This window comes from Trematomus bernacchii, unplaced genomic scaffold (genome assembly GCF_902827165.1).
Source record: "Trematomus bernacchii unplaced genomic scaffold, fTreBer1.1, whole genome shotgun sequence".
Lineage (NCBI taxonomy): Eukaryota > Metazoa > Chordata > Actinopteri > Perciformes > Nototheniidae > Trematomus > Trematomus bernacchii.
This window is the reverse complement of record NW_022987733.1, coordinates 2,174,356-2,194,378: the sequence shown is the minus strand read 5'-3', so window position 1 is coordinate 2,194,378 and position 20,023 is coordinate 2,174,356. Positions and strand designations below refer to the sequence as shown.

Below are 20,023 nucleotides of genomic sequence, written 5' to 3'. Positions count from 1 at the left end.
TAGCTTAGCGGTGGTGACGTGAAGTCATGTGACTGTTGTAGTTCCTTTATAGCCCAACATTAGCCACCTTTAGCTTAGCGGTGGAGACGTGAAGTCATGTGACCGTGCTGTAGTTCCTTTATAGCCCAACATTAGCCTCCTTTAGCTTAGCGGTGGTGACGTGAAGTCATGTGACCGTGCTGTAGTTCCTTTGTAGCCCAACATTAGCCGCCTTTAGCTTAGCGGTGGTGACGTGAAGTCATGTGACCGTGCTGTAGTTCCTTTGTAGCCCAACATTAGCCACCTTTAGCTTAGCGGTGGTGACGTGAAGTCATGTGACCGTGCTGTAGTTCCTTTATAGCACAACATTAGCCGCCTTTAGCTTAGCGGTGGTGACGTGAAGTCATGTGACCGTGCTGTAGTTCCTTTATAGCCCAACATTAGCCACCTTTAGCTTAGCGGTGGTGACGAGAAGTCATGTGACCGTGCTGTAGTTCCTTTATAGCCCAACATTAGCCACCTTTAGCTTAGCGGTGGTGACGAGAAGTAATGTGACCGTGCTGTAGTTCCTTTATAGCCCAACATTAGCCTTCTTTAGCTTAGCGGTGGTGACGTGAAGTCATGTGACCGTGCTGTAGTTCCTTTATAGCCCAACATTAGCCACCTTTAGCTTAGCGGTGGTGACGAGAAGTAATGTGACCGTGCTGTAATTCCTTTATAGCCCAACATTAGCCACCTTTAGCTTAGCGGTGGTGACGTGAAGTCATGTGACCGTGCTGTAGTTCCTTTATAGCCCAACATTAGCTTTTTACTTCAGAAATCATAAAGTGGTGTCCTGCTAAACAAACCATGTTAGTATTATTAACGTGGGAACCAGGGAGATGCTAATTTACTCTACAAAAATAATGCATCTGATGTTAAACTGGATTGAACTCCCTATATGATTTAAATATCCCCGTCACACATCCTGCTCAGGTATAATCATATCAACGCCTCCTTGATTAATTTCCATTAGGCTGACAGAAAGCCTTATCAAATTCCCACAGGGATCCTTTCTGATTTCACATGTCCCATGTAGCATGAACAACCTAATGGGCGTTCTCTCAACAATATAGCCGCATTGAGTTTTATGAGTCTCATATGACTCTAATCAGGAGACATTTTCATTCCCCTACAGTAGAAAAAAAAGCAACACATTATGATATATACCACCTTAAAACAGTCCCTCCGGTTACATCAGTGGGATTGTCAGCGATGATGAAAGGGTAAATGATCCGTCTTAAATGAGTCGACTGGTAAATGGGCTTCACTCCATTGAGCAGATTGAGTAATGGATGTGACGAGCTCTCCTTTTAAAAGCAGAGCGAGGAGAGAACAAGGTGTCGAGCTGAAAAAGAGCCGGCCGCGGGGTTTTGGAAAATCATCTTCACTTTTCTCCTCATCAATCTGAGTTGCATTTCAATAAAGCAGAAAAGTGCTCCTGCAGCGGGATGAAGGGTTGCGTTTCATCGGTAAACAATTGGACGTTAGGGAGAAGGAGGAGGAGGAAGAGGAGGAGGAGGAGGAGGAAGAAGCGGAATCACATAGGACAAGTAAACACTCCCAAAGAAACCCAACAGTTAATGGGAGAAATTAAAGAAACCTCGATAATACATTAACAACATAGGTAGTCCAGACTTCTAGAAAATGCAATGTGAAAAAATGGGAAAATTATCAAATATAATCAAAATATTTATATAAACATAAGACGTTTAAATGAATTTTAAAATGTAGTGTTACTTATTTTACTCGCATATTTCCATCTATTTTCCATTCATGACTAAAGGAGGTGAAATACAGTTTAACGCACACACCAGAGTCCTGCATCGGGTACCCGACCCGATGGGTGACCCGCAAAAAAACTGATTCGCGGGTGGTCGTTTTTCAAACATTTTCCGTGAAATCCAACGTCTGGGAGGCTTTTGGTGTCAGATGGAGAAAATAACCAACATCCCACGCTTTTTGAGCCAAATACGCAACTGCGTGTGTTAATAATTGCATGTTTTAATAATAATAATAATACATTCGATGTATAAAGCACCTTTCATTGCTAACAGCAATCCCAAGTTTTCATAGGATATGCGGGTTCGGGTTGGGTTGCGGATCTTGTGCCGACGGGTCGGGTCGGTTTGCGGAACTAAGTCAATATGTGCGGGTGGGCGGGCGGGTTCGGTATTGCACGTTGCGGGTGCGGGGCGGGAGCGGGTCGGGAGCGGGTCGGGGGCGGGTCTTGAAAATCAGACCCGTGCAGGACTCTGGCACACACACACACACACACACACACACACACACACACACACACACACACACACACACACGCACACATGCACACATGCACACACACACACACACACAGACGTACACAGACACACACACATGCACACATTCACACACGCACACACACACACACACACACACACACACACACACACACACACACACACACATAGACGTACACAAGACCACACACATACACACATGCACACATGCACACATGCAACACACACACACACACACAAAACCATCACCAATTAAAGGAATTTAACACACACACACACACACACACACACGCACACACACTGAAAAACCATCAAGAATTACAATCCAGTGATCCAATATATGTTATTCTTAACTACGCCATTCTGCATATTAAGTACTTTTAATGAACATTTTGAATTCAGTGAGTGTCACGTGCAACAGAGCTTTTTGTACGCTGCAGTATTACTACTTTGACTTGAGAAAAAAATACTTTTCGCGCCTCTGCATTTCACATTGTGTTTGCAGAGGAACGCAGTATCAGGCGGCTAGATTAAAGAAGATCTTTCCTGCACGCTTGCTGAAGCTAATGATCAGTGCAGCTTCTGAAAGGGAAATCAAATGAGATGATTTTTTGGAGTGCATGCAGCCGTCACCCTCCTACGTGTTGATTCAGAGAGGCTGCCATAAGCTCCAATAAATAAACAGAGTGTGGGCCTCGGCTGGAAACATGACAGCATCTCAAATGCCACATTTCTCACGGAGACAAAGAAAAACACGAGAAGCAGAACCGGGAAATGTTGGCATGGAGGGATATATTTTTGTATTATTGTGGATGGTGTGTGTCACATCAAAGATAGCAGAGAAAGGCAGGATTACTCACTGACACCGTGACCCTTGTAGCCGGGGGTAGAAACCATGAATCCAATAACTGCACAGATGGAAAGTAACAAAGTATAACTCACAAATAACATGATTTCAGCTTAAGCAGTTTATAAAGTCATCAGAATTAGCTCCACATGAGGTTAGTTCTTGGATTAAAGTCAGAACTCAGAAGAAAAAGTCAGACATTTGAGAAAAAAGTCAACATTTTTACAGATTTCTGACACTTTTTCTCTGAATTCTGACTTTAAACTCAGAACTAAAAAACCTAAAATCCCTTTTGGTCAGATCTAAATGAAATTCCCATGTGGCTCTTAATCCTCTTCCTTAGATGTCCCATTCATTCCTATGGGGAACAAGTTTACCAGTTTTTTACGATGAATTGGAGTTTCATTTCCATCCGTGAACCAGTTGGAGATCCCCTTTGAGAAAACAGACTGCTGAAATAACTTTGAGTTGTAACGATGTAAATAAAAGAAACATTTTTTAACTTTACGGAGAAGATAACGCTGTCAGATAATGTAGAAAACGAGGTTCAATAAGGTGGAAAAGTAGTCAATTTCCAAGTTTTAAAGCAGGGGTCTTCTCCAATAATGCCTTAACATTACAAAACATATCCCCAAAAAATGTCTGCGCTACAGGAGGCAGGAGAGGAGGTTACGGTTGTCAGGGGTGGTTTCCTCATATGCACATGCACACACACACACACACACACACACACACACACACACACACATACACATACACATACACATACACATACACATACAGACACACACACATACACACAGACACACACACATACACACACACATACACACAGACACACACACATACACACACACACACACGCACACACACAGACACACGTACAAACACACACACACACACGCACACGCGCACACACACACGTCGCCCCCTTTTCGCTCTCTCTTTCTTTTGCTTTCTGTCTTTCCTCACTGAGGATGTCTTATTCTTCAGTTGCCATTGGATACCTGGCTTCTTAATGTCAATTACCTCCAGCTTGTTTTTCCTTTGTGGCAAACGGGGGGTCGGGGGGGGGGGAAAGAAACCGAGAAAGCGTCCACTTTTTCCAAGTAAAGAAAGAGAAACAGGTGATTTAATCGAGATGCTTGGAGTCGCTGCTGGTCTTAGTTTTGAGAAGGGCTTACTCTCTTTTTGTTTATATGTAATTTACTTAAAATAATAATAATAATAGTAAATTAGTTCTGCTATTGTATTTGAATTAGAACATGTATTTTATTTTATAATATCAATAATCATAATAATATAGGACAAGCAGATTGGTTATAGGAATTGGATTGATTTTGTATTTATACGTGTATTTAGCGCTGGGCAGTATGACTCACATCACAGTATTTTACCAAATAATCACGGTATTTATTTATTTTTCAATGATTGGAAATGTATTTATATTTATAAAACGGACAAGTCAAATCAAGCAATCTGATTGGTTCTTAGCCGTGATATAATGAGCTTATATCACTGGTAGAATTGTAGTTACTTTTCACAAGTCAGTATCCCTCCGCGTCTGAGAAAAAGCTACAACCGTTACAACTGTTACATTACGTCTGTTACATTACGTCCGTTACGAAACTAACTAACTAACAAAGCTTAAAGGTGGGGTATGTAATTTATTTCAGAAACACTTTTTGTTATATTCCATGGAATGCTCTTAACATCCCGATAGCAATGAATACATTAAGTGCTTTGACAATAAATACATAAAAAAATGTCATCTGTGGAAGCCGTAATACTGTAAAAAGTACGACCAATCATTTGAGCCGGCCCAGCTAAAATAACTGGATGGCCTACCTGCCTGTCAGCCTTCCATCTCGTGCACAAACTTATCTCGTGCCCTCATTGGTCATGTGCTCGTTCGTGTGTGTTGGAGGAGGGGCTCTATAAGGAAGTGGCAGATTCTTTCCGGTTGTGTATTTTCAAATTCTAGCGCACTCGAGCTGGTTTCTCCAAAATTACCTACCCCACCTTTAAGTTGGAAACATTTAAGGTTAACTTCGACCTCCGGGGTGGCCTTACTATGGAGGAGTGGATTGAGCAGTGCCTATCCCCAGAAAGCACCTAAACGACGACATGCAGAGCCACGTGAAGAGCAGGTAGACCAACTGGAAAAGTACCACCATTCAAAAGCTTTCTGATGCGGGTCTTGAAACAAAGCAGAGACAGTATGACCGTTAGTGGCCACAGGTGCGAAAGCTCTCTCCAGAGCTACTGGAAGCCGAATCTCGGGGACCGGAGAAAGTGGAGCAATATTCTCGCCACGCCAAGCAACAGCCTAGAACAACCTCAACAAGTAACCACGTAAGCCATGCTACTGATGCTGGACAGTTTTTCAGTGGGTGCACAATAAACGGCAACATACACATGAATGTAAATAAATAGCAACGGAGGGACTATTTTATTTTGAACATCATTTACTAATAAAAACTATTTAGTGTAGAGTGTGTATTTTTCTTTCATATTGCCACACTTGGTAACCGTTTTATAAAAGCAATAGCTCACTTCAGGCCGTGATATATGCTCATTATATCACAGCTAAGGGGGTTGTTCGGCCTGTCGTGAGCTATTGCTTAATTATAAGTTATGGCCCCCCCAAAAAACCACTAAAATAACAAAATATTCATGGTATAATTTTTTTTAAACTCTACCTAACGAGGATTTTTTGTGAAGTCTGTAAAGTACCGGGACTTTTTTATACTCTATTTACTATATATTTTAATATATTGCACCTACAGCGGTCCGGATATAGCACGGGTGCATATTGCATATTAAATAAAACGCCTGATATAAATCATGCAGCAGCATCTTCTTGTTGTTGTTGTTGTTGTTGTTGTTGTTGTTGCTGTGTGTATTTATTATTATTATTTATACATAATAATAATATAGGACAAGCAGTTTCAATGAATAAAATAACAAAAATATTCATGGTAGGATTTTTTATTAAGTCTGTAACGTAGTATACTAATATATAAAGTACTACAGCGGTCCGGATATAGCACGGGTCCATATTGCGTATTAAATAAAATGTCTAATATAAAGTCGTGCAGCATCATGTTCTTGTTGTTGTTGTTTGCTCGTCTCTTCATCACCTGCCGTCATTTCCTCCCTTTCCAACGTCGCCACATACTTCGTCTGCTCAGAGGATGGAGGAGGAAGAGGAAGAGGGGGAGGAAGATAGGCAGAGAGATAAAGATGGAGGGGGGAGGGTGAGAGGTGAGGTGATGAGGTGGGAAACAGAGGGTGGGGGGAGGCGGTTGCTCATGGATACGACCCCGTTATAATTTGATTTGTGGGCAGCAGGAAGCAATGAGTGAGCGCGAGAGGAGGATGTGGGAAAGAGAGAGAGAGAGAGAGAGAGAGAGGAAGAGGAAAAAGGAGAGAGAGATTGTGAGATTGTGAGATTGTGAGAGATTGAAGGTCTCGCTTTCATCCTCCCCCGTGTCTCTATCTTATCTCCCCCCCTCTATCTCTTCCTTTTTCCTTATTCAATTCATTTCAATTGAAGAAAGCAGAAGCAGAGCAGAGCATTCATCAGTTTGATATCAGTGATAATGCATCGTAGCGCTATAACTGTGTTATTACAGGACGTGTGTTAAATAACACCTCAGAACCAGCGGCGCTGTTATATAAGTGATAAGAACAGATACCATGTTGTTTGGTGGAATACAATGAAATACATATAATACAATTAAATCACATCAAATAATAAATAGAATAAATACTACATGAAATAAAAAATAAATACTAAATAAATAAATGCATAATAAATGAATTACATAAATACATAAAAAATATATGAACAAATGATTATACATTTAATTTAAAAAAAGCATTTCATTACATATAACAAATTAAAATATAAAAATAAATACATAAATAAAAAACAATAACAGAATTGATTGTACATTTAATTACAAATACATAAAATGTAATTAAATATAATAACACAAAATACAATAAATTAAAATGAATAAATACAATTACAAATAAATACAATAACAGACAAATAAATACATCATACATTAAAGGTGGGGTACGGTAATTTTGGAGAAACCAGGCTCGAGTTGCGAGAATTTGAAAATACACAGACGGAGAAAAATCTGCCACTTCCTTACTAGAGCCCCTCCTCCAACACACACGAACGCGCCACATGACCAATGAGGGCACGAGATAAGTTAGTGCACAGATGAAGGCTGGACAGGCAGGTAGGCCATCCAGTTATTTTAGCCGGGCCGGCTAAAATGATTGGTCGTACTTTTTACAGTATTACGGCTTCCACAGATGATATTTTTTTATGGATGTTTTGTCAAAGCACTTCAGATATTCATTGCTATCGGGATGTTAAGAGCATTCCATGGAATATAACTAGGGATTTCCCGATCACCTTTTGTTGCTCCCGATCCGATTCCGATCATTTGATTTTGACAATCTGGCCGATACCGATTTTTCCCGATCCGATCTTTATGCAATGCATTAAGAGAAAAAAAAGGAGAAAAGCATTCAAGTTGTCCCTTAAACCCCACGTTCTCCACCACAGATAACGGCTGGTCATCCAACGCGATGAATTCAGCTATCTTGGCTGTTCTGGGGCAGTTTCTCTTTCCTTTTAAAAGTCTCTGAAAGTGTCGGTTGTTTCAGTGCCGTTACCTGAGTGGCCGCTGTGTACTCGTCGTGTTGTTGTTGGTGGTGTTTGTATTAGATTGGTCGTGTTGAACGTAGCTCTGTTCTTTCCACCACGCGGAACCTCCGCCTTGCAAACATTGCATCTGGCTGTTACACTGCCTTCGCTTTTCAATTTATAATACTTCCAAACTCCTGACATTTTCTCTGTCCCGACTCCCGAGTCACCAGCTGAACGTAGCCTCTTGTTAGCTTACTGCTACTATTAGACACTGCGCCCACTCTGTTGCCAGATTTGAGAGAAATAAGCAACCAGGTCTATGAAAACAAGCCCAAAAGAAGCAACACATACATCATGTTGTGTAATTTTAAACCAAAACTAAGGCCTCAGGATGACTTTAAGACGTGAACATGGTCATTTTTGTTTTGTAACATTAAATAAAATAATAAAAATATTTTATAAAAAGAAAAAAAAAAAAAGAAGAAAATTCCCGATCCCATAAATAATAATACAAAAATGATTTCAAATTGAATTCAGTTCTAGTGTCTCAGCTATATATCACTTCCAATCAAAGCAGACTGTCTGCATTTTCTGACTTTACCACCATTTTCATTTCAATTGAAGACAGGAATATACAACCCTAAAAATGTAGGCCGTTTCACAGAAATGTGGATTTACAGGGAGAAACGCTCCGGGATCCCTTCAGTGCAGACACAGGAATGCTGCTCCACAGCTCCCGCCCACTCTGTGAGGTCACAGCAGGTGTTTTACCTAATGGAAAATGTGTTGATGGCACCCGTGGGCGCGCCCTGAACAGCAGCATGCTTTCAAACCGCTCTTTACACCTTCACATCAGTCCTGATTCCCATCTGTGTACACGCTCTTTATCTGCATCGCTGCCATATCGAACACCAGATATTGAGTCTGTACCTGAAGCCTCTCCTTCTCCTCGTCTCTTAATCCTTTCCCTCTCTGTGTATGTGTGTGTGTGTGTTTGTGTTTGTGCAATACTGAGTGTTTAATCCAAACAAAGCCAAATCTCCCTGGATGGTAAATACCAGTTGGTTATCGCCGGGAAGCGCTTTCTAAAGCCAACATGGAGACGACAAGGGACCCTGTGCCTCAGCAACACTCCCACTTCTGCTTGTTCTCAACCGACGGGGGCTTCGACAAGTGTGTGTGTGTGTGTGAGTGTGTGAGAAATAACGTGTGACAGAAGGAGAGTGTGGAAAAGAGAGCGGGAGAGAGTGTGTGACATAGAAAGAGAGCATGGAAAAGAGCATAAGAGAGTGTGAAAACGGCGAGGGGAATGAGCGTGACGGGAGAAAAGCTGCGTGTGTGTGTGTGTGTGTGTGTGTGTGTGTGTGTTTGTGTGTGTGTACTACAAACTGAGTACTTGAAAGAGAGCATGTTCAGACACTCTGTCTAGAAGTCTGTTTCCTAAAGCACACAGTACTTTTATACAATCACTCCTGTTTGGATCCCAGATACTCCCCCCTGCAAACTGTAAAACATGGCAATAAAACAGTGATTTTGTGTCAAAATGCAACAAATACTCAGATCGTATCAAGGATTATCACAAGTTGAACATATAAGGAGTATTTCTATCTAAAGGGAGATATGCCAATGTGGTTCGTGCTTAAATCAAGACTGAACGTGTGAATTTGACGACAAGACTTCAGGAAGTGAATGCTCCCGGCAGAAAAAAAAAACAGAAAACTGTAAATGATATGAACTGTTACATTTTTGTTTCGGATAACACAGGAACCAGTAAGCTTTGGAGACGTTGGTTAGCAGTTTTCTAGCCTTTTGGAGAGAGAGCCCCGCTAGCTGTTTCCCCCTGTTTGTGCTAAGCTAAGCTAATTGTGCTCAGGCTTTATTGCAATACTTATCAGACGGTCAAAATGTATTTCCCATTATGTCAAACAGTCTGTTAAAGGTGGGGTAGGTAAGTTTGAGAAACCGGCTCGAGATACACTTGTTGTTATATTCCATGGAATGCTCTTAACATCCCGATAGCAATGAATATCTTAAGTGCTTTGACAAAAAATCCATAACAAAATATCATCTGTGGAAGCCGTAGTACTGTAAAAAGCACGACCAATCATCTGAGCCGGCCCGGCTAAAATAACTGGATGGCCTACCTGCCTGTCAGCCTTCCATCTGTGCACAAACTTATCTCGTGCCCTCATTGGTCATGTGTGCGTTCGTGTGTCTTGGAGGAGGGGCTCTGTAAGGAAGTGGCAGATTTTCTCCGGCTGTGTATTTTCAAATTCTAGCGATCTCGAGCTGGTTTCTCCAAAATGACCTACCCCACCTTTAACCCTTAATTTGTCATGTTTACAACTGGAGAAGAAGATGACCCTTCATTGAGTTTGATGAATACACACAGTACCATTGCACACGTGACGTATTTTGTTGGTCTCATCGGGACTTGAACTGGCAACATAATACACCCTAAAATCCCCCCCGAAAATATTTCAAGTTATTTCCATAGAAATCTGCAGTTCTTTGAATGTTCCTGGTCCATTTTACATTGTCAATCATCACGGCGACTTAAATACAGATATATCTTCAAAACTAATCGATAACATGTCAACAGGGTGAGGTTATTCCTCTATTCCCCAGTTCAGTTTAAAATGAAAGATATATACGGTTGTAAAACATGACAGGAAAAGGACGATTGCTGCACTAGAATACAACATTTAACTTTGACTAACAAAAATATGGATTTCTTTTGCAGTGCAATCATTTCCGATTTGAAATTGACTCAAAATGTCTTCCTCCTCTTTTTATCTCCAGGTGACGTTCACCAAGAGGAAGTTTGGTCTGATGAAGAAGGCGTACGAGCTGAGCGTGCTGTGCGACTGCGAGATCGCCCTCATCATCTTCAACCACTCCAACAAGCTGTTCCAGTACGCCAGCACCGACATGGACAAAGTTCTGCTCAAATACACCGAGTACAACGAGCCGCACGAGAGCCGGACCAACGCCGATATCATCGAGGTAAAGCGTGGAGGGGGAAGGGGAGTGTCGTGGATCCCAAACCTTAGACACTCAGGACATACACACAGACACACTGCTGATTGAAGGAATTATTATATTGTTGTACAAGAGCCAGAATACTTTCGTCAAGTCCGCCAAGAGTACATGTGTCTGTCTAAAGAATAACAGAGTCTCACAGGTTTCATACCCTTCTTTTTAGTTTACACAGCACTATACCTTTGGACCTTTTACAATCACATGTTACAAGACCCTATGCTCAATAACACGCTGCAGACAGACATGTGCACATTCATAGTCTCTTTAAATAAACTACAAGATGAAACTCATGGCTCACAACACATGATCATATAATATAGATTATTTCAAAGTGCACCGGGCGGGAATTACTTGAATTTCCCCAAATATATCATCCATTTGACAATAAAACAGTCTTTGAGTAGGATAGCCCACTTTGCTGACTCACTATGGAAACATTTTCAGTCATAAATGGTTGTTTTCTGTTGGAAAATCTGCGTTTTAGTAACGGTTCCTAGTGTTTGTTGGTTCTAAGAGTTTATTTTTCACTTAACCCTCCTGTCAAATCGTACTACTTTCATCAATCATAACTTTTTTGTTTTACATTCAATTGCATTAAGGCTTTATGATATCCTTCACAGTAGACATTTGAACATATACAATTGCTGATCACCACTTTCATTGAATTTTGGATGATTTAGTCAACACACACACACACACACACACACCACACCACATACACTACCATACACATACACACACACACACACGCACACACACACACACACACACACACACACACATACTCTATATGTGTTTTCCCCCCTTATGTGCCCATCCCCCCACATGGATCACACCTGGCACACACACACACACACACACAGAACAATTTGATACATTTCCCCGCTCTTATGTGCCCATCCCCCCACATGGATCACACCTGGCACACACAATACATGTTCAGTGTCTATTCTTTGTATATTTACTGCAGTTTTGTCATTATACCAGTAGTCTGATACAATATTTACAGTTGAAAGGGTTGTTAAATTAAATTTGGTGATGATTAATGATTTTGTGTGTTAATGTAATAGCAGTTAAAACAGGACCGTGTCAAATTTGACCGCTAACACCAAAGTGAGGGGGGGGGAAAACGACACAACAGGAGTACGATTGAAACATTTCAGGTTTGTCCTTTGGTGCATCAAAGTTGGAACATCTGCCGTTTTAAGTAACTGTTCTTAGGGTTTATTTTTCACTTAAACTAATCTAATCCCACCCTCCTCAGACTTCATTAGGTCTACTCCCAGTCTATCACGGCTATTCCAGTTCATTGCAATCAGTCTGTTAAAAGGAGAGTGGATGATCCAACTCCATCCCTCTTGTTTAGCTGTTGATTACTTCTGTATTTGTTATCATTGATTTCTACCCGAAAAATACCCAGATTTGTGTAAAAAGCAGTTCATTTTCACCTGGATTTGATATACCTACATGTGCAGCCTGCTGGTTAAGCGGGTGTTAGTGTCGTCTGTGCCAAACATTATCCATTAATCCCGTATATTTTGCATTTACAGACGCATTTTGAATCATTAGGACTGGAAACATTCCTGAAAAACCTACATGAGAGAGAGAGAGAGAGAGAGTAGCTGTACTACACCGCAAACAACTGTACCAAAACAATATTAAAACTACAGAAACACATCTTATTTAACCCTTACATGGTTGACAGATACAGTAATTTACCAAGGCTGTGTCCATGTGTAAAATGGTTGTAATAACACTGTAATACTGGTGTTACATGGGTGCAGTGTGGGTCAAATAACACTGTAATATAGGGATCATGTGGGTCTAATAGGGGTGGATGATTGTGTAATAACAGTGTAATTAAAGTGTAATAACAGTGTAATACTGGTCTTACATGGGTGCAATTTGGGTCAAATAACAGTGTAATATAGGGATAATTTGGGTGGATGATTGTGTAATAACAGTGTAATTAAAGTGTAATAACAGTGTAATATTGGTTGTTACATGGGTGTTTTCGGGGTCTAATATGGCTGTATTAATAGTGTTACATGGGTCAATAGTGTTTTATTTTCCTACATGCCTAACCGAGTTTTTAATATAAAAAAATAAGTGTTTTCACGATAACATTTTATGGAAAAGCAGCGTTTTCATATGCATATTAGTATCAGAGAGGTCAGTGATGAGGTCAGGAGAGAAGGTGCGAGGGCAATCGTTTACTTTGCTTCTTATGTTTTGGTAATACATTCATTTCCTGACGTCTTTGCTCCCTGTGGGGAATATGTGCAGCTCGTCAGGCGAACACGCAGCACATTCACATGGCTTGCTGACCCTATTATACATAATGGCCCTCTCATGAATTGAACACGAGATGGTATGATTCAGCGAGCCGTTACACTGCACTGCAGCACTTAGGCTTCATATGGAGCGGCGACTTAAAGCTCCAATGTTTTCCTCACTTGTTTTTTTGACACTGTTTGAAATCGGTCAACCACAAACACCGTCAACATGCAGTCAGCGCCACATATTGGTAAACACATTATCGTCATGTCGAAAGGTCGGGTTAACGCCGCATTTCAACAAATAAACACACATGGCAAAGCAGAAAAATGTCAGTTTCTGAGAGGGGGTTAGGACGGGAAAAGACTGAGTCACCACCACATCAATATGACTGTTAGAAATACAGATGCATGATTTTGAACTACTAGGGATTTCTTATTGGAAGATATTGTCCAATTGGCCTCATTATTTTGGAACAAAGGCATCATTCCCACATCTAAAGTCAGGGTCAAATGAACTAATAATGTGAGTTAGTCCCCAGGAATGCTCAACAAGGGAACACTTTAGATTTTAAACAATTTCTCTCTGCCAGTTTCTGATTTATAAACAGAGCGGTGCCTACCAGTGTTCCAGGAATGGTTGACTTTGACACCGAATGATTGGCTGTATTTCACCTTTTCCAGACAGTTTTTTTTATCAAAGATGTTTTTGGAAGAAGCCCAGAGGCTTCAGAGATTGCTTGATTCATCTCTTAAACCCTCGAGAGGCTCCTCTGACCTCAAACTGCAGCTTCAAGGCATCCTTCTCTTCCAAGTTGTCTGAAACTATCCATAAAAACATCTAAATCAATCACTAGCTGGTGAAATGTGAGACGTTTCACATGCAGCTAATAGATCCCTGCCATCGCCACTTTTACAGAAACCTGGGAACCTTTTGAGGAACCAAGGAACCGTGTTTTTGTTGTGTTTTTTTCATCTTTTCTGAGACTTATGGAACAAAAGCTTTAGACATTTCAGAACATTAGGGTCTAAATGTGGTCCCTACACCAGGGGAAAGTTCTTTGCAATGACAAATACAGTAGAGTGTTGTGGCTGAATTTACTGGTTGACACTTATTGGAGAAATGTTAACAGCATCGCCACTACAATTAGAGCCTTCATTCACACATGAAGCATACATAGGTTTCCCTTAGGATACACATTAGGTGAGACTGTTATTGGACTAACGGTCCTATTGGACATGTCGTCTATAGGACTATCTTTTTGAAAAGAGGCTTGAGGTTTGTAACGGAGAAAGTCCAATTAGGTGTGAAATGTTGGTAAAGTGTTGGTGAGGCAGTTTTGGATTTGAGTGGGCAGAAGGAAAGACTGAGGAAGCAAAGTCCTCGTTTCTTCCTCCCCGCTGTCACTTCCTGTCTCCCTTTCTCTCTCTTCCTCCTCCTCCTTCCTCCTAATATCCTGATTCGGTCACGACCATTTTACCCTTTTCTCTCTCCCTCTCTTTCTGTCTGTCTCAGAGTGTCAGCAGTAAAGCCTTTCTGTAGGCTGTATCTCCAGCTGCAGATGGCTCTTAAGTGTGTGTGTGTGTGTGTGTGTGTGTGTGTGTGTGTGTGTGTGTGTGTGTGTGTGTGTGTGTGTGTGTGTGTGTGTGTGTGTGTGTGTGTGTGTGTGTGTGTGTGTGTGTGTGTGTGTGTGTGTGTGTGTGTGTGTGTGTGTGTGTGTGTGTGTGTGTGTGTGTGTCAGGGCATTGAGCAGCTCGGGGCAACATCAGCTCAAGCTCCACTGGCCCTGTTTGTGTGCGTACATGTGTTTGTGTTTTCAAGTGTGTCACTCTGTCTCTTTCTCTCTCTCTCTCTTTATGTGTGAGTGTGTATGTATGGTGTGTGTGCACAAGTCTCTCTCTCTCTCTCTCTCTCTCTCTCTCTCTCTCTCTCTCTCTCTCTCTCTCTCTCTCTCTCTCTGTTTGCACGCTCTGCAGCAGCCCATGAGAACGCCTCATACAATATTCAGTCCTGGTTAGCCTCTCGATGCGTCGACTTCTGTCTGTGTGTTTGCGTGTGTGTGTGTGTGTGTGTGTCCTACATGGGAGCTTCCATGCTTTACCTCCCACCTCCACCCACCGGTTCCCTCTGTGGTCCATGATGCGTTCAGCATCTTTCTCCGGCGGTTGTCCTCAGTTGTCCCGCTGCCAGATGTGCAGCCTGCTGGTTAAGCGGGTGTTAGTGTCGTCTGTGCCAAACATTATCCATTAATCCCGTATATTTTGCATTTACAGACGCATTTTGAATCATTAGGACTGGAAACATTCCTAAAAAACCTGCATTTCAAAGAGTAGCTGTACTACACTGCAAACAAACTGTACCAAAACAATAGTAAAACTACAGAAACACATCTTATTTAACCCTTAAATAGTTTATGGATATAGTCACTTACCAAGGCTGTGTCCGTGTGTACAATGGTTGTAATAACAGTGAAATTACGGTGTAATAACTGTGTAACATTGGTGTTACATGGGTGCAATGTGGAACAAATAACAGTGTAACATGGGGATAATGCGGGTGTAATATGGGTGTAATATGGGTGTAATAGGGGTGGATGATTGTGTAATAACAGTGTAATTAAAGTGTAATAACAGTGTAATACTGGTTGTTACTTGGATGTAGTATGGGTCTAATAGTATGGGTGAATTAATAGTGTTACATGGGTATAGTAAGAGTTTATTTGGGTGTATTAACAGTGTAATGCAGGTGTAACTACAGTGTAATTATGATATTATTAACTATTTTTGACTTATATATACATGATATATTTGCTATACACCTCCATTTTCACATTAAAAGGCTTCCATAGAAGGCCTGTACTGTAACATATTGCTTAACTAACATTAAGAAAAAGGCAAAGCAAATACTATTACATTATGTAGTAAGAATTTGTATATATTGTATTTCCTCTCCATGTTTTATTCGGGTCACATGGCAGCACGTCGTACATTCACATGACTGCTCGCATGACACTTGACATTGGGCCTTTCAGAGTAGTGCAGCCAATGTGACGGTATGGATGAATTATAGGATAGTTATTAAAGAGTATCTGCAGTGGCACATATGAGACACACACACACACACACACACACACACACACACACACACATACACACACACACACACAGATGGTAATTGGATAGTCACAAAATGTGCCCATTTGCCGCTGTGCCTCCGTGAGTCACTCCAAGCAAGTGCTTTTGAGTATAAATTATGAAGTGTGGATTTAGTCACGCAGGCACACATACACACACACACACACACACACACACACACACACACACACACACACACACACACACACACACTTATGTGCTTTGGTTTGTGTATGGTCACCATGCATTTACTGTACATGCACGCAGTAATGTCCCTGTACTGTATGCTTATAAAAGCCCTTTGTGTGTGTGTGTGTGAGTGTGTTTGTGAGTGTGTGTGTGTGTGTTTGTGAGTGTGTGTGTGAGTGTGTGTGCATCACATGGTTAAACATTCCTTCACTTCATTGCAAGGCTGAGAGGCAATACATATGCACACACAGCCTCTCTTAGATGCACGTGCTGCTTGAAAGACTCTGTGTGTTATTGTGTGTGTTCTTGTATGTGTTTGTGTGTGTGTGTGTATGTGTTTGTGTGTGTGTGTGTGTGTGTTCTTGTATGTGTTTGTGTGTGTGTTTGTGTGTGTGTGTGTGTGTGTGTGGGCTGCCTGCCTGTCCTGCCAGGATGTGTTAATCCGCTTGACTGCAGATCCCAATCAGAGCGAGGGAAGGAAGAGAGGGAACACGAGCGAGCAAAATGCTAACAGAGCGGCGAGGAAAAAGCGACGAAAGAAAGCAAGAGGGACGGAGAATGAGGGAAACCCCTTTTTTTAAATATCTTAAGCAGCTAAAACAACGCAGATTCCTCCAGTGAGCCTCACCGCGGGGGGCTTAAATACTTTGGGACCCCCCCATTATCCTCCTGGGTCGTATCTCAGAACACAAACTTGACACGATTCACCCCTTTAGGAACTGAGTCTGTCCGGCCGTCATAATGGACACTGAATAAACTGAAAAGTTGTCTTTAAATTATAAGGTTTTCTGTCAACAAATATCTCCTAAGCAACTATATTAAGTGGAACCTAATGTGTTTTATTTACACTTAATATTACTGCTTTCAGCTAATCTAATACACTTTATGTGGAATCTGTTGACATAAGACATTTAATTAAAGTCAACGTTTCAGTTTTTTCAGTGACAACTCAAAAAGATAAGATAAGATAAGAAGTACTTTATTGATCCTAATTTTGGAAATGTTTGTGTTGCAGCAGCAGAAACATACATGGCATTGTACAATACAAATGTTAAGACTAGAAATAAACAAGAAAGTAGAAAATATACATGTTGAATTACAAATGTACAGTAACAAAATATAAAGCAAGTTATTATATATACATAAGTATGTGAGGGATGGAATATTACATTTAATAAAACCAAGGAGGATCGCTGTGTTTTCAAAAGTGGTGGGGACTCTTTTTCCAGATAAAAAAAACCTTTACTAAAATCTAATTGTGTTAAAGGTCACCTATCATACAAAATCCACTTGTTCATGTCTTTTATACATCAACATGTGTCCCCTCTGTGTAAAGAGATTCTGAAAGTTTCAGGATATAAAAACCTGTTTTGGCTTGTGTAACCCAATCAGAGACAGGCTCTGTATATATCTGAGACCTGTGATATATTGATGTAAAACAGTATAATAGGGGACCTTTAATGTATAGTAAACACTATCAAAGGCTTGGACATTACCTGTTTTTGGGATACTCGCAAATATAACACCACCAATCTGTGGTGATCACCTCCCTCTAAACTTGTATACCCATCTACTTCATGGTGTTAGGGTTCGGGTTAGGGTTAGGGTTAGGGTTTCGTGATGCCTCTGTTTACAGACGCTCCCTCACAGATAATCCTTCTTTGCTTTCCAAACTCTTACAGACCTCCTAAAATCCCATCCCAATCTGGACAAGACGAGGTCACTGAGAGGTAGAGCTGCAACGAATAGTCAACTTATCAGTTTCTACATAGAAAATATATATTCGCAAACCATTTTTATGATGCGTAAAAGTATTTGTTCATGTGAAAATCAATTAATACAATCAATGAATCAAGTAGAGCTGCAACAATAAGTCAGTCAACAACAAAAAAATCACCTAGTATTTTGGAAATTATACATTTTTGGAGTAGTTTTTCATCCAAAAGTTGAAGAAAAATTAATATTTTTTAAAAATATAGATATTTGTTGCTTTGCTCTCTTATATAACATTACAGTGGTTGAAGTGAAGTTATTTCTAGGGGTTTTGGACTGACAAATCAACGTTTAAAGACATCACCAAGGAGTTTGAGGACTTACAAAGGACATCTTTCACTATGTTCATGGAGACCTAACAAATAATCATGAAAACAATCTAGAATTTGATCAATAACGTTTGTTTAAACCCTAACCCTATAATGAAATCGGGTGTATTTAAATATCGTTTCATCTTATGAATCAACAAAAGAAAGTCTGACAAACTAATAAACATTCAATCACTAAACAAAATGAGGGGGTACAAGCTGTGAATGCCAACATCAAATATATTAAAAGGGTTTTAAAAATCTCAATATCCGACAATATTTATGAACAACATTAAAGGTAGGGTAGGTAAGTTTGAGAAACCAGCTCGAGATCGCTAGGATTTGAAAATACACAGCCGGAAAAAATCTGCCACTTCCTTATAGAGCCCCTCCTCCAACACACACGAACGTGCACATGACCAATGAGGGCACGAGATAAGTTTGTGCCCCGATGGAAGGCTGACAGGCAGGTAGGCCATCCAGTTATTTTAGCCGGGCCGGCTAAAATGATTGGTCGTGCTTTTTACAGTATTACGGCTTCCACAGATGACATTTTTGTATGGATTTTTTGTCAAAGCACTTAACCTGTTACGCATGGCCCCCCCGGTACCGGGCGGATAAACGTCATTTGCAGGAAACAACGTCTAAGGAATCTTAATATTTAATAAAACTATGAATGTTTTTTATCCATGTAACGGGAAGAAACTCAGCTAACTGATCTTTTAAAACATTTTTTCCAAAAAAAACCCACAATGCTAGCACTCAGCCTTTGAATTAGCCACGAGCGAAAAAATGTAACCTAAAACGGCACTTAAACTCACAATAACTCCCTTATTACTTATCCTAGATGCACAGCCAACCACTCGTTTTTGGTGTCCTGGAGACACTGAATCTGTGTAAAAAACCTCAACACTCAGTGATAAACATTTGCGACGCTATAAACGAAAGTGTACATCATAACATGTGGAGCTAAGTAGCTAGAAACGCTAACATGGCTTACCATGGTCAAAACTGGTCTTCAATGGCATTAAAACGATAAAAAAACAATGCTGCAGTTAATCCATAGGTTCATCCAATGTGTCTGTGTCCTCTTTGAAATGATTTCTGATAATCCATAAGCAATAAAACTGCTTTTTAGTTTCCAAATGTCAGAGGGAGAGATCGATCCACTCTGATGCAAAATTACATGCGCGCAGCCCCCACCTTTTCTCTTCACAACGTGTGTGGGAGGGAGCCTCCCCCTTCGATTCTATTGGCTCTAACGGTCAGAAAGAGGTGTCAACCATCAAAATCGACCAAGGGGGGCCAGAGATATGAAAAAAAAAACATTTTCACCCAAATCACCTCAGAGGTGGGGTGGTTTTGGCTAAACCTCTCTAAAAAGGTCAAATGTCACTTGTTTTGCATCAATCTTGATACAGGGTACTTATTTTATGTTGTACTTTGGATTCCTAAAGCTTTTAGTCTACTAAGCCATCATC

The 20,023-nt window shown here is 40.7% G+C and overlaps 1 protein-coding gene across 4 annotated transcripts in view; it reads left to right on the top strand.

Annotated features, from left to right (window-relative positions):
* Window positions 1-20,023, top strand: part of mef2d (myocyte enhancer factor 2d) — a 143,139-nt gene that overhangs the window by 61,756 nt on the left and 61,360 nt on the right. For all 4 annotated transcript variants that reach the window (XM_034145862.1, XM_034145863.1, XM_034145860.1 and 1 more), the window contains exon 3: window positions 10,622-10,825. In XM_034145862.1, coding sequence (XP_034001753.1) covers window positions 10,622-10,825 — 204 coding nt within the window. The remainder of the gene's footprint in view (window positions 1-10,621; window positions 10,826-20,023) is intronic.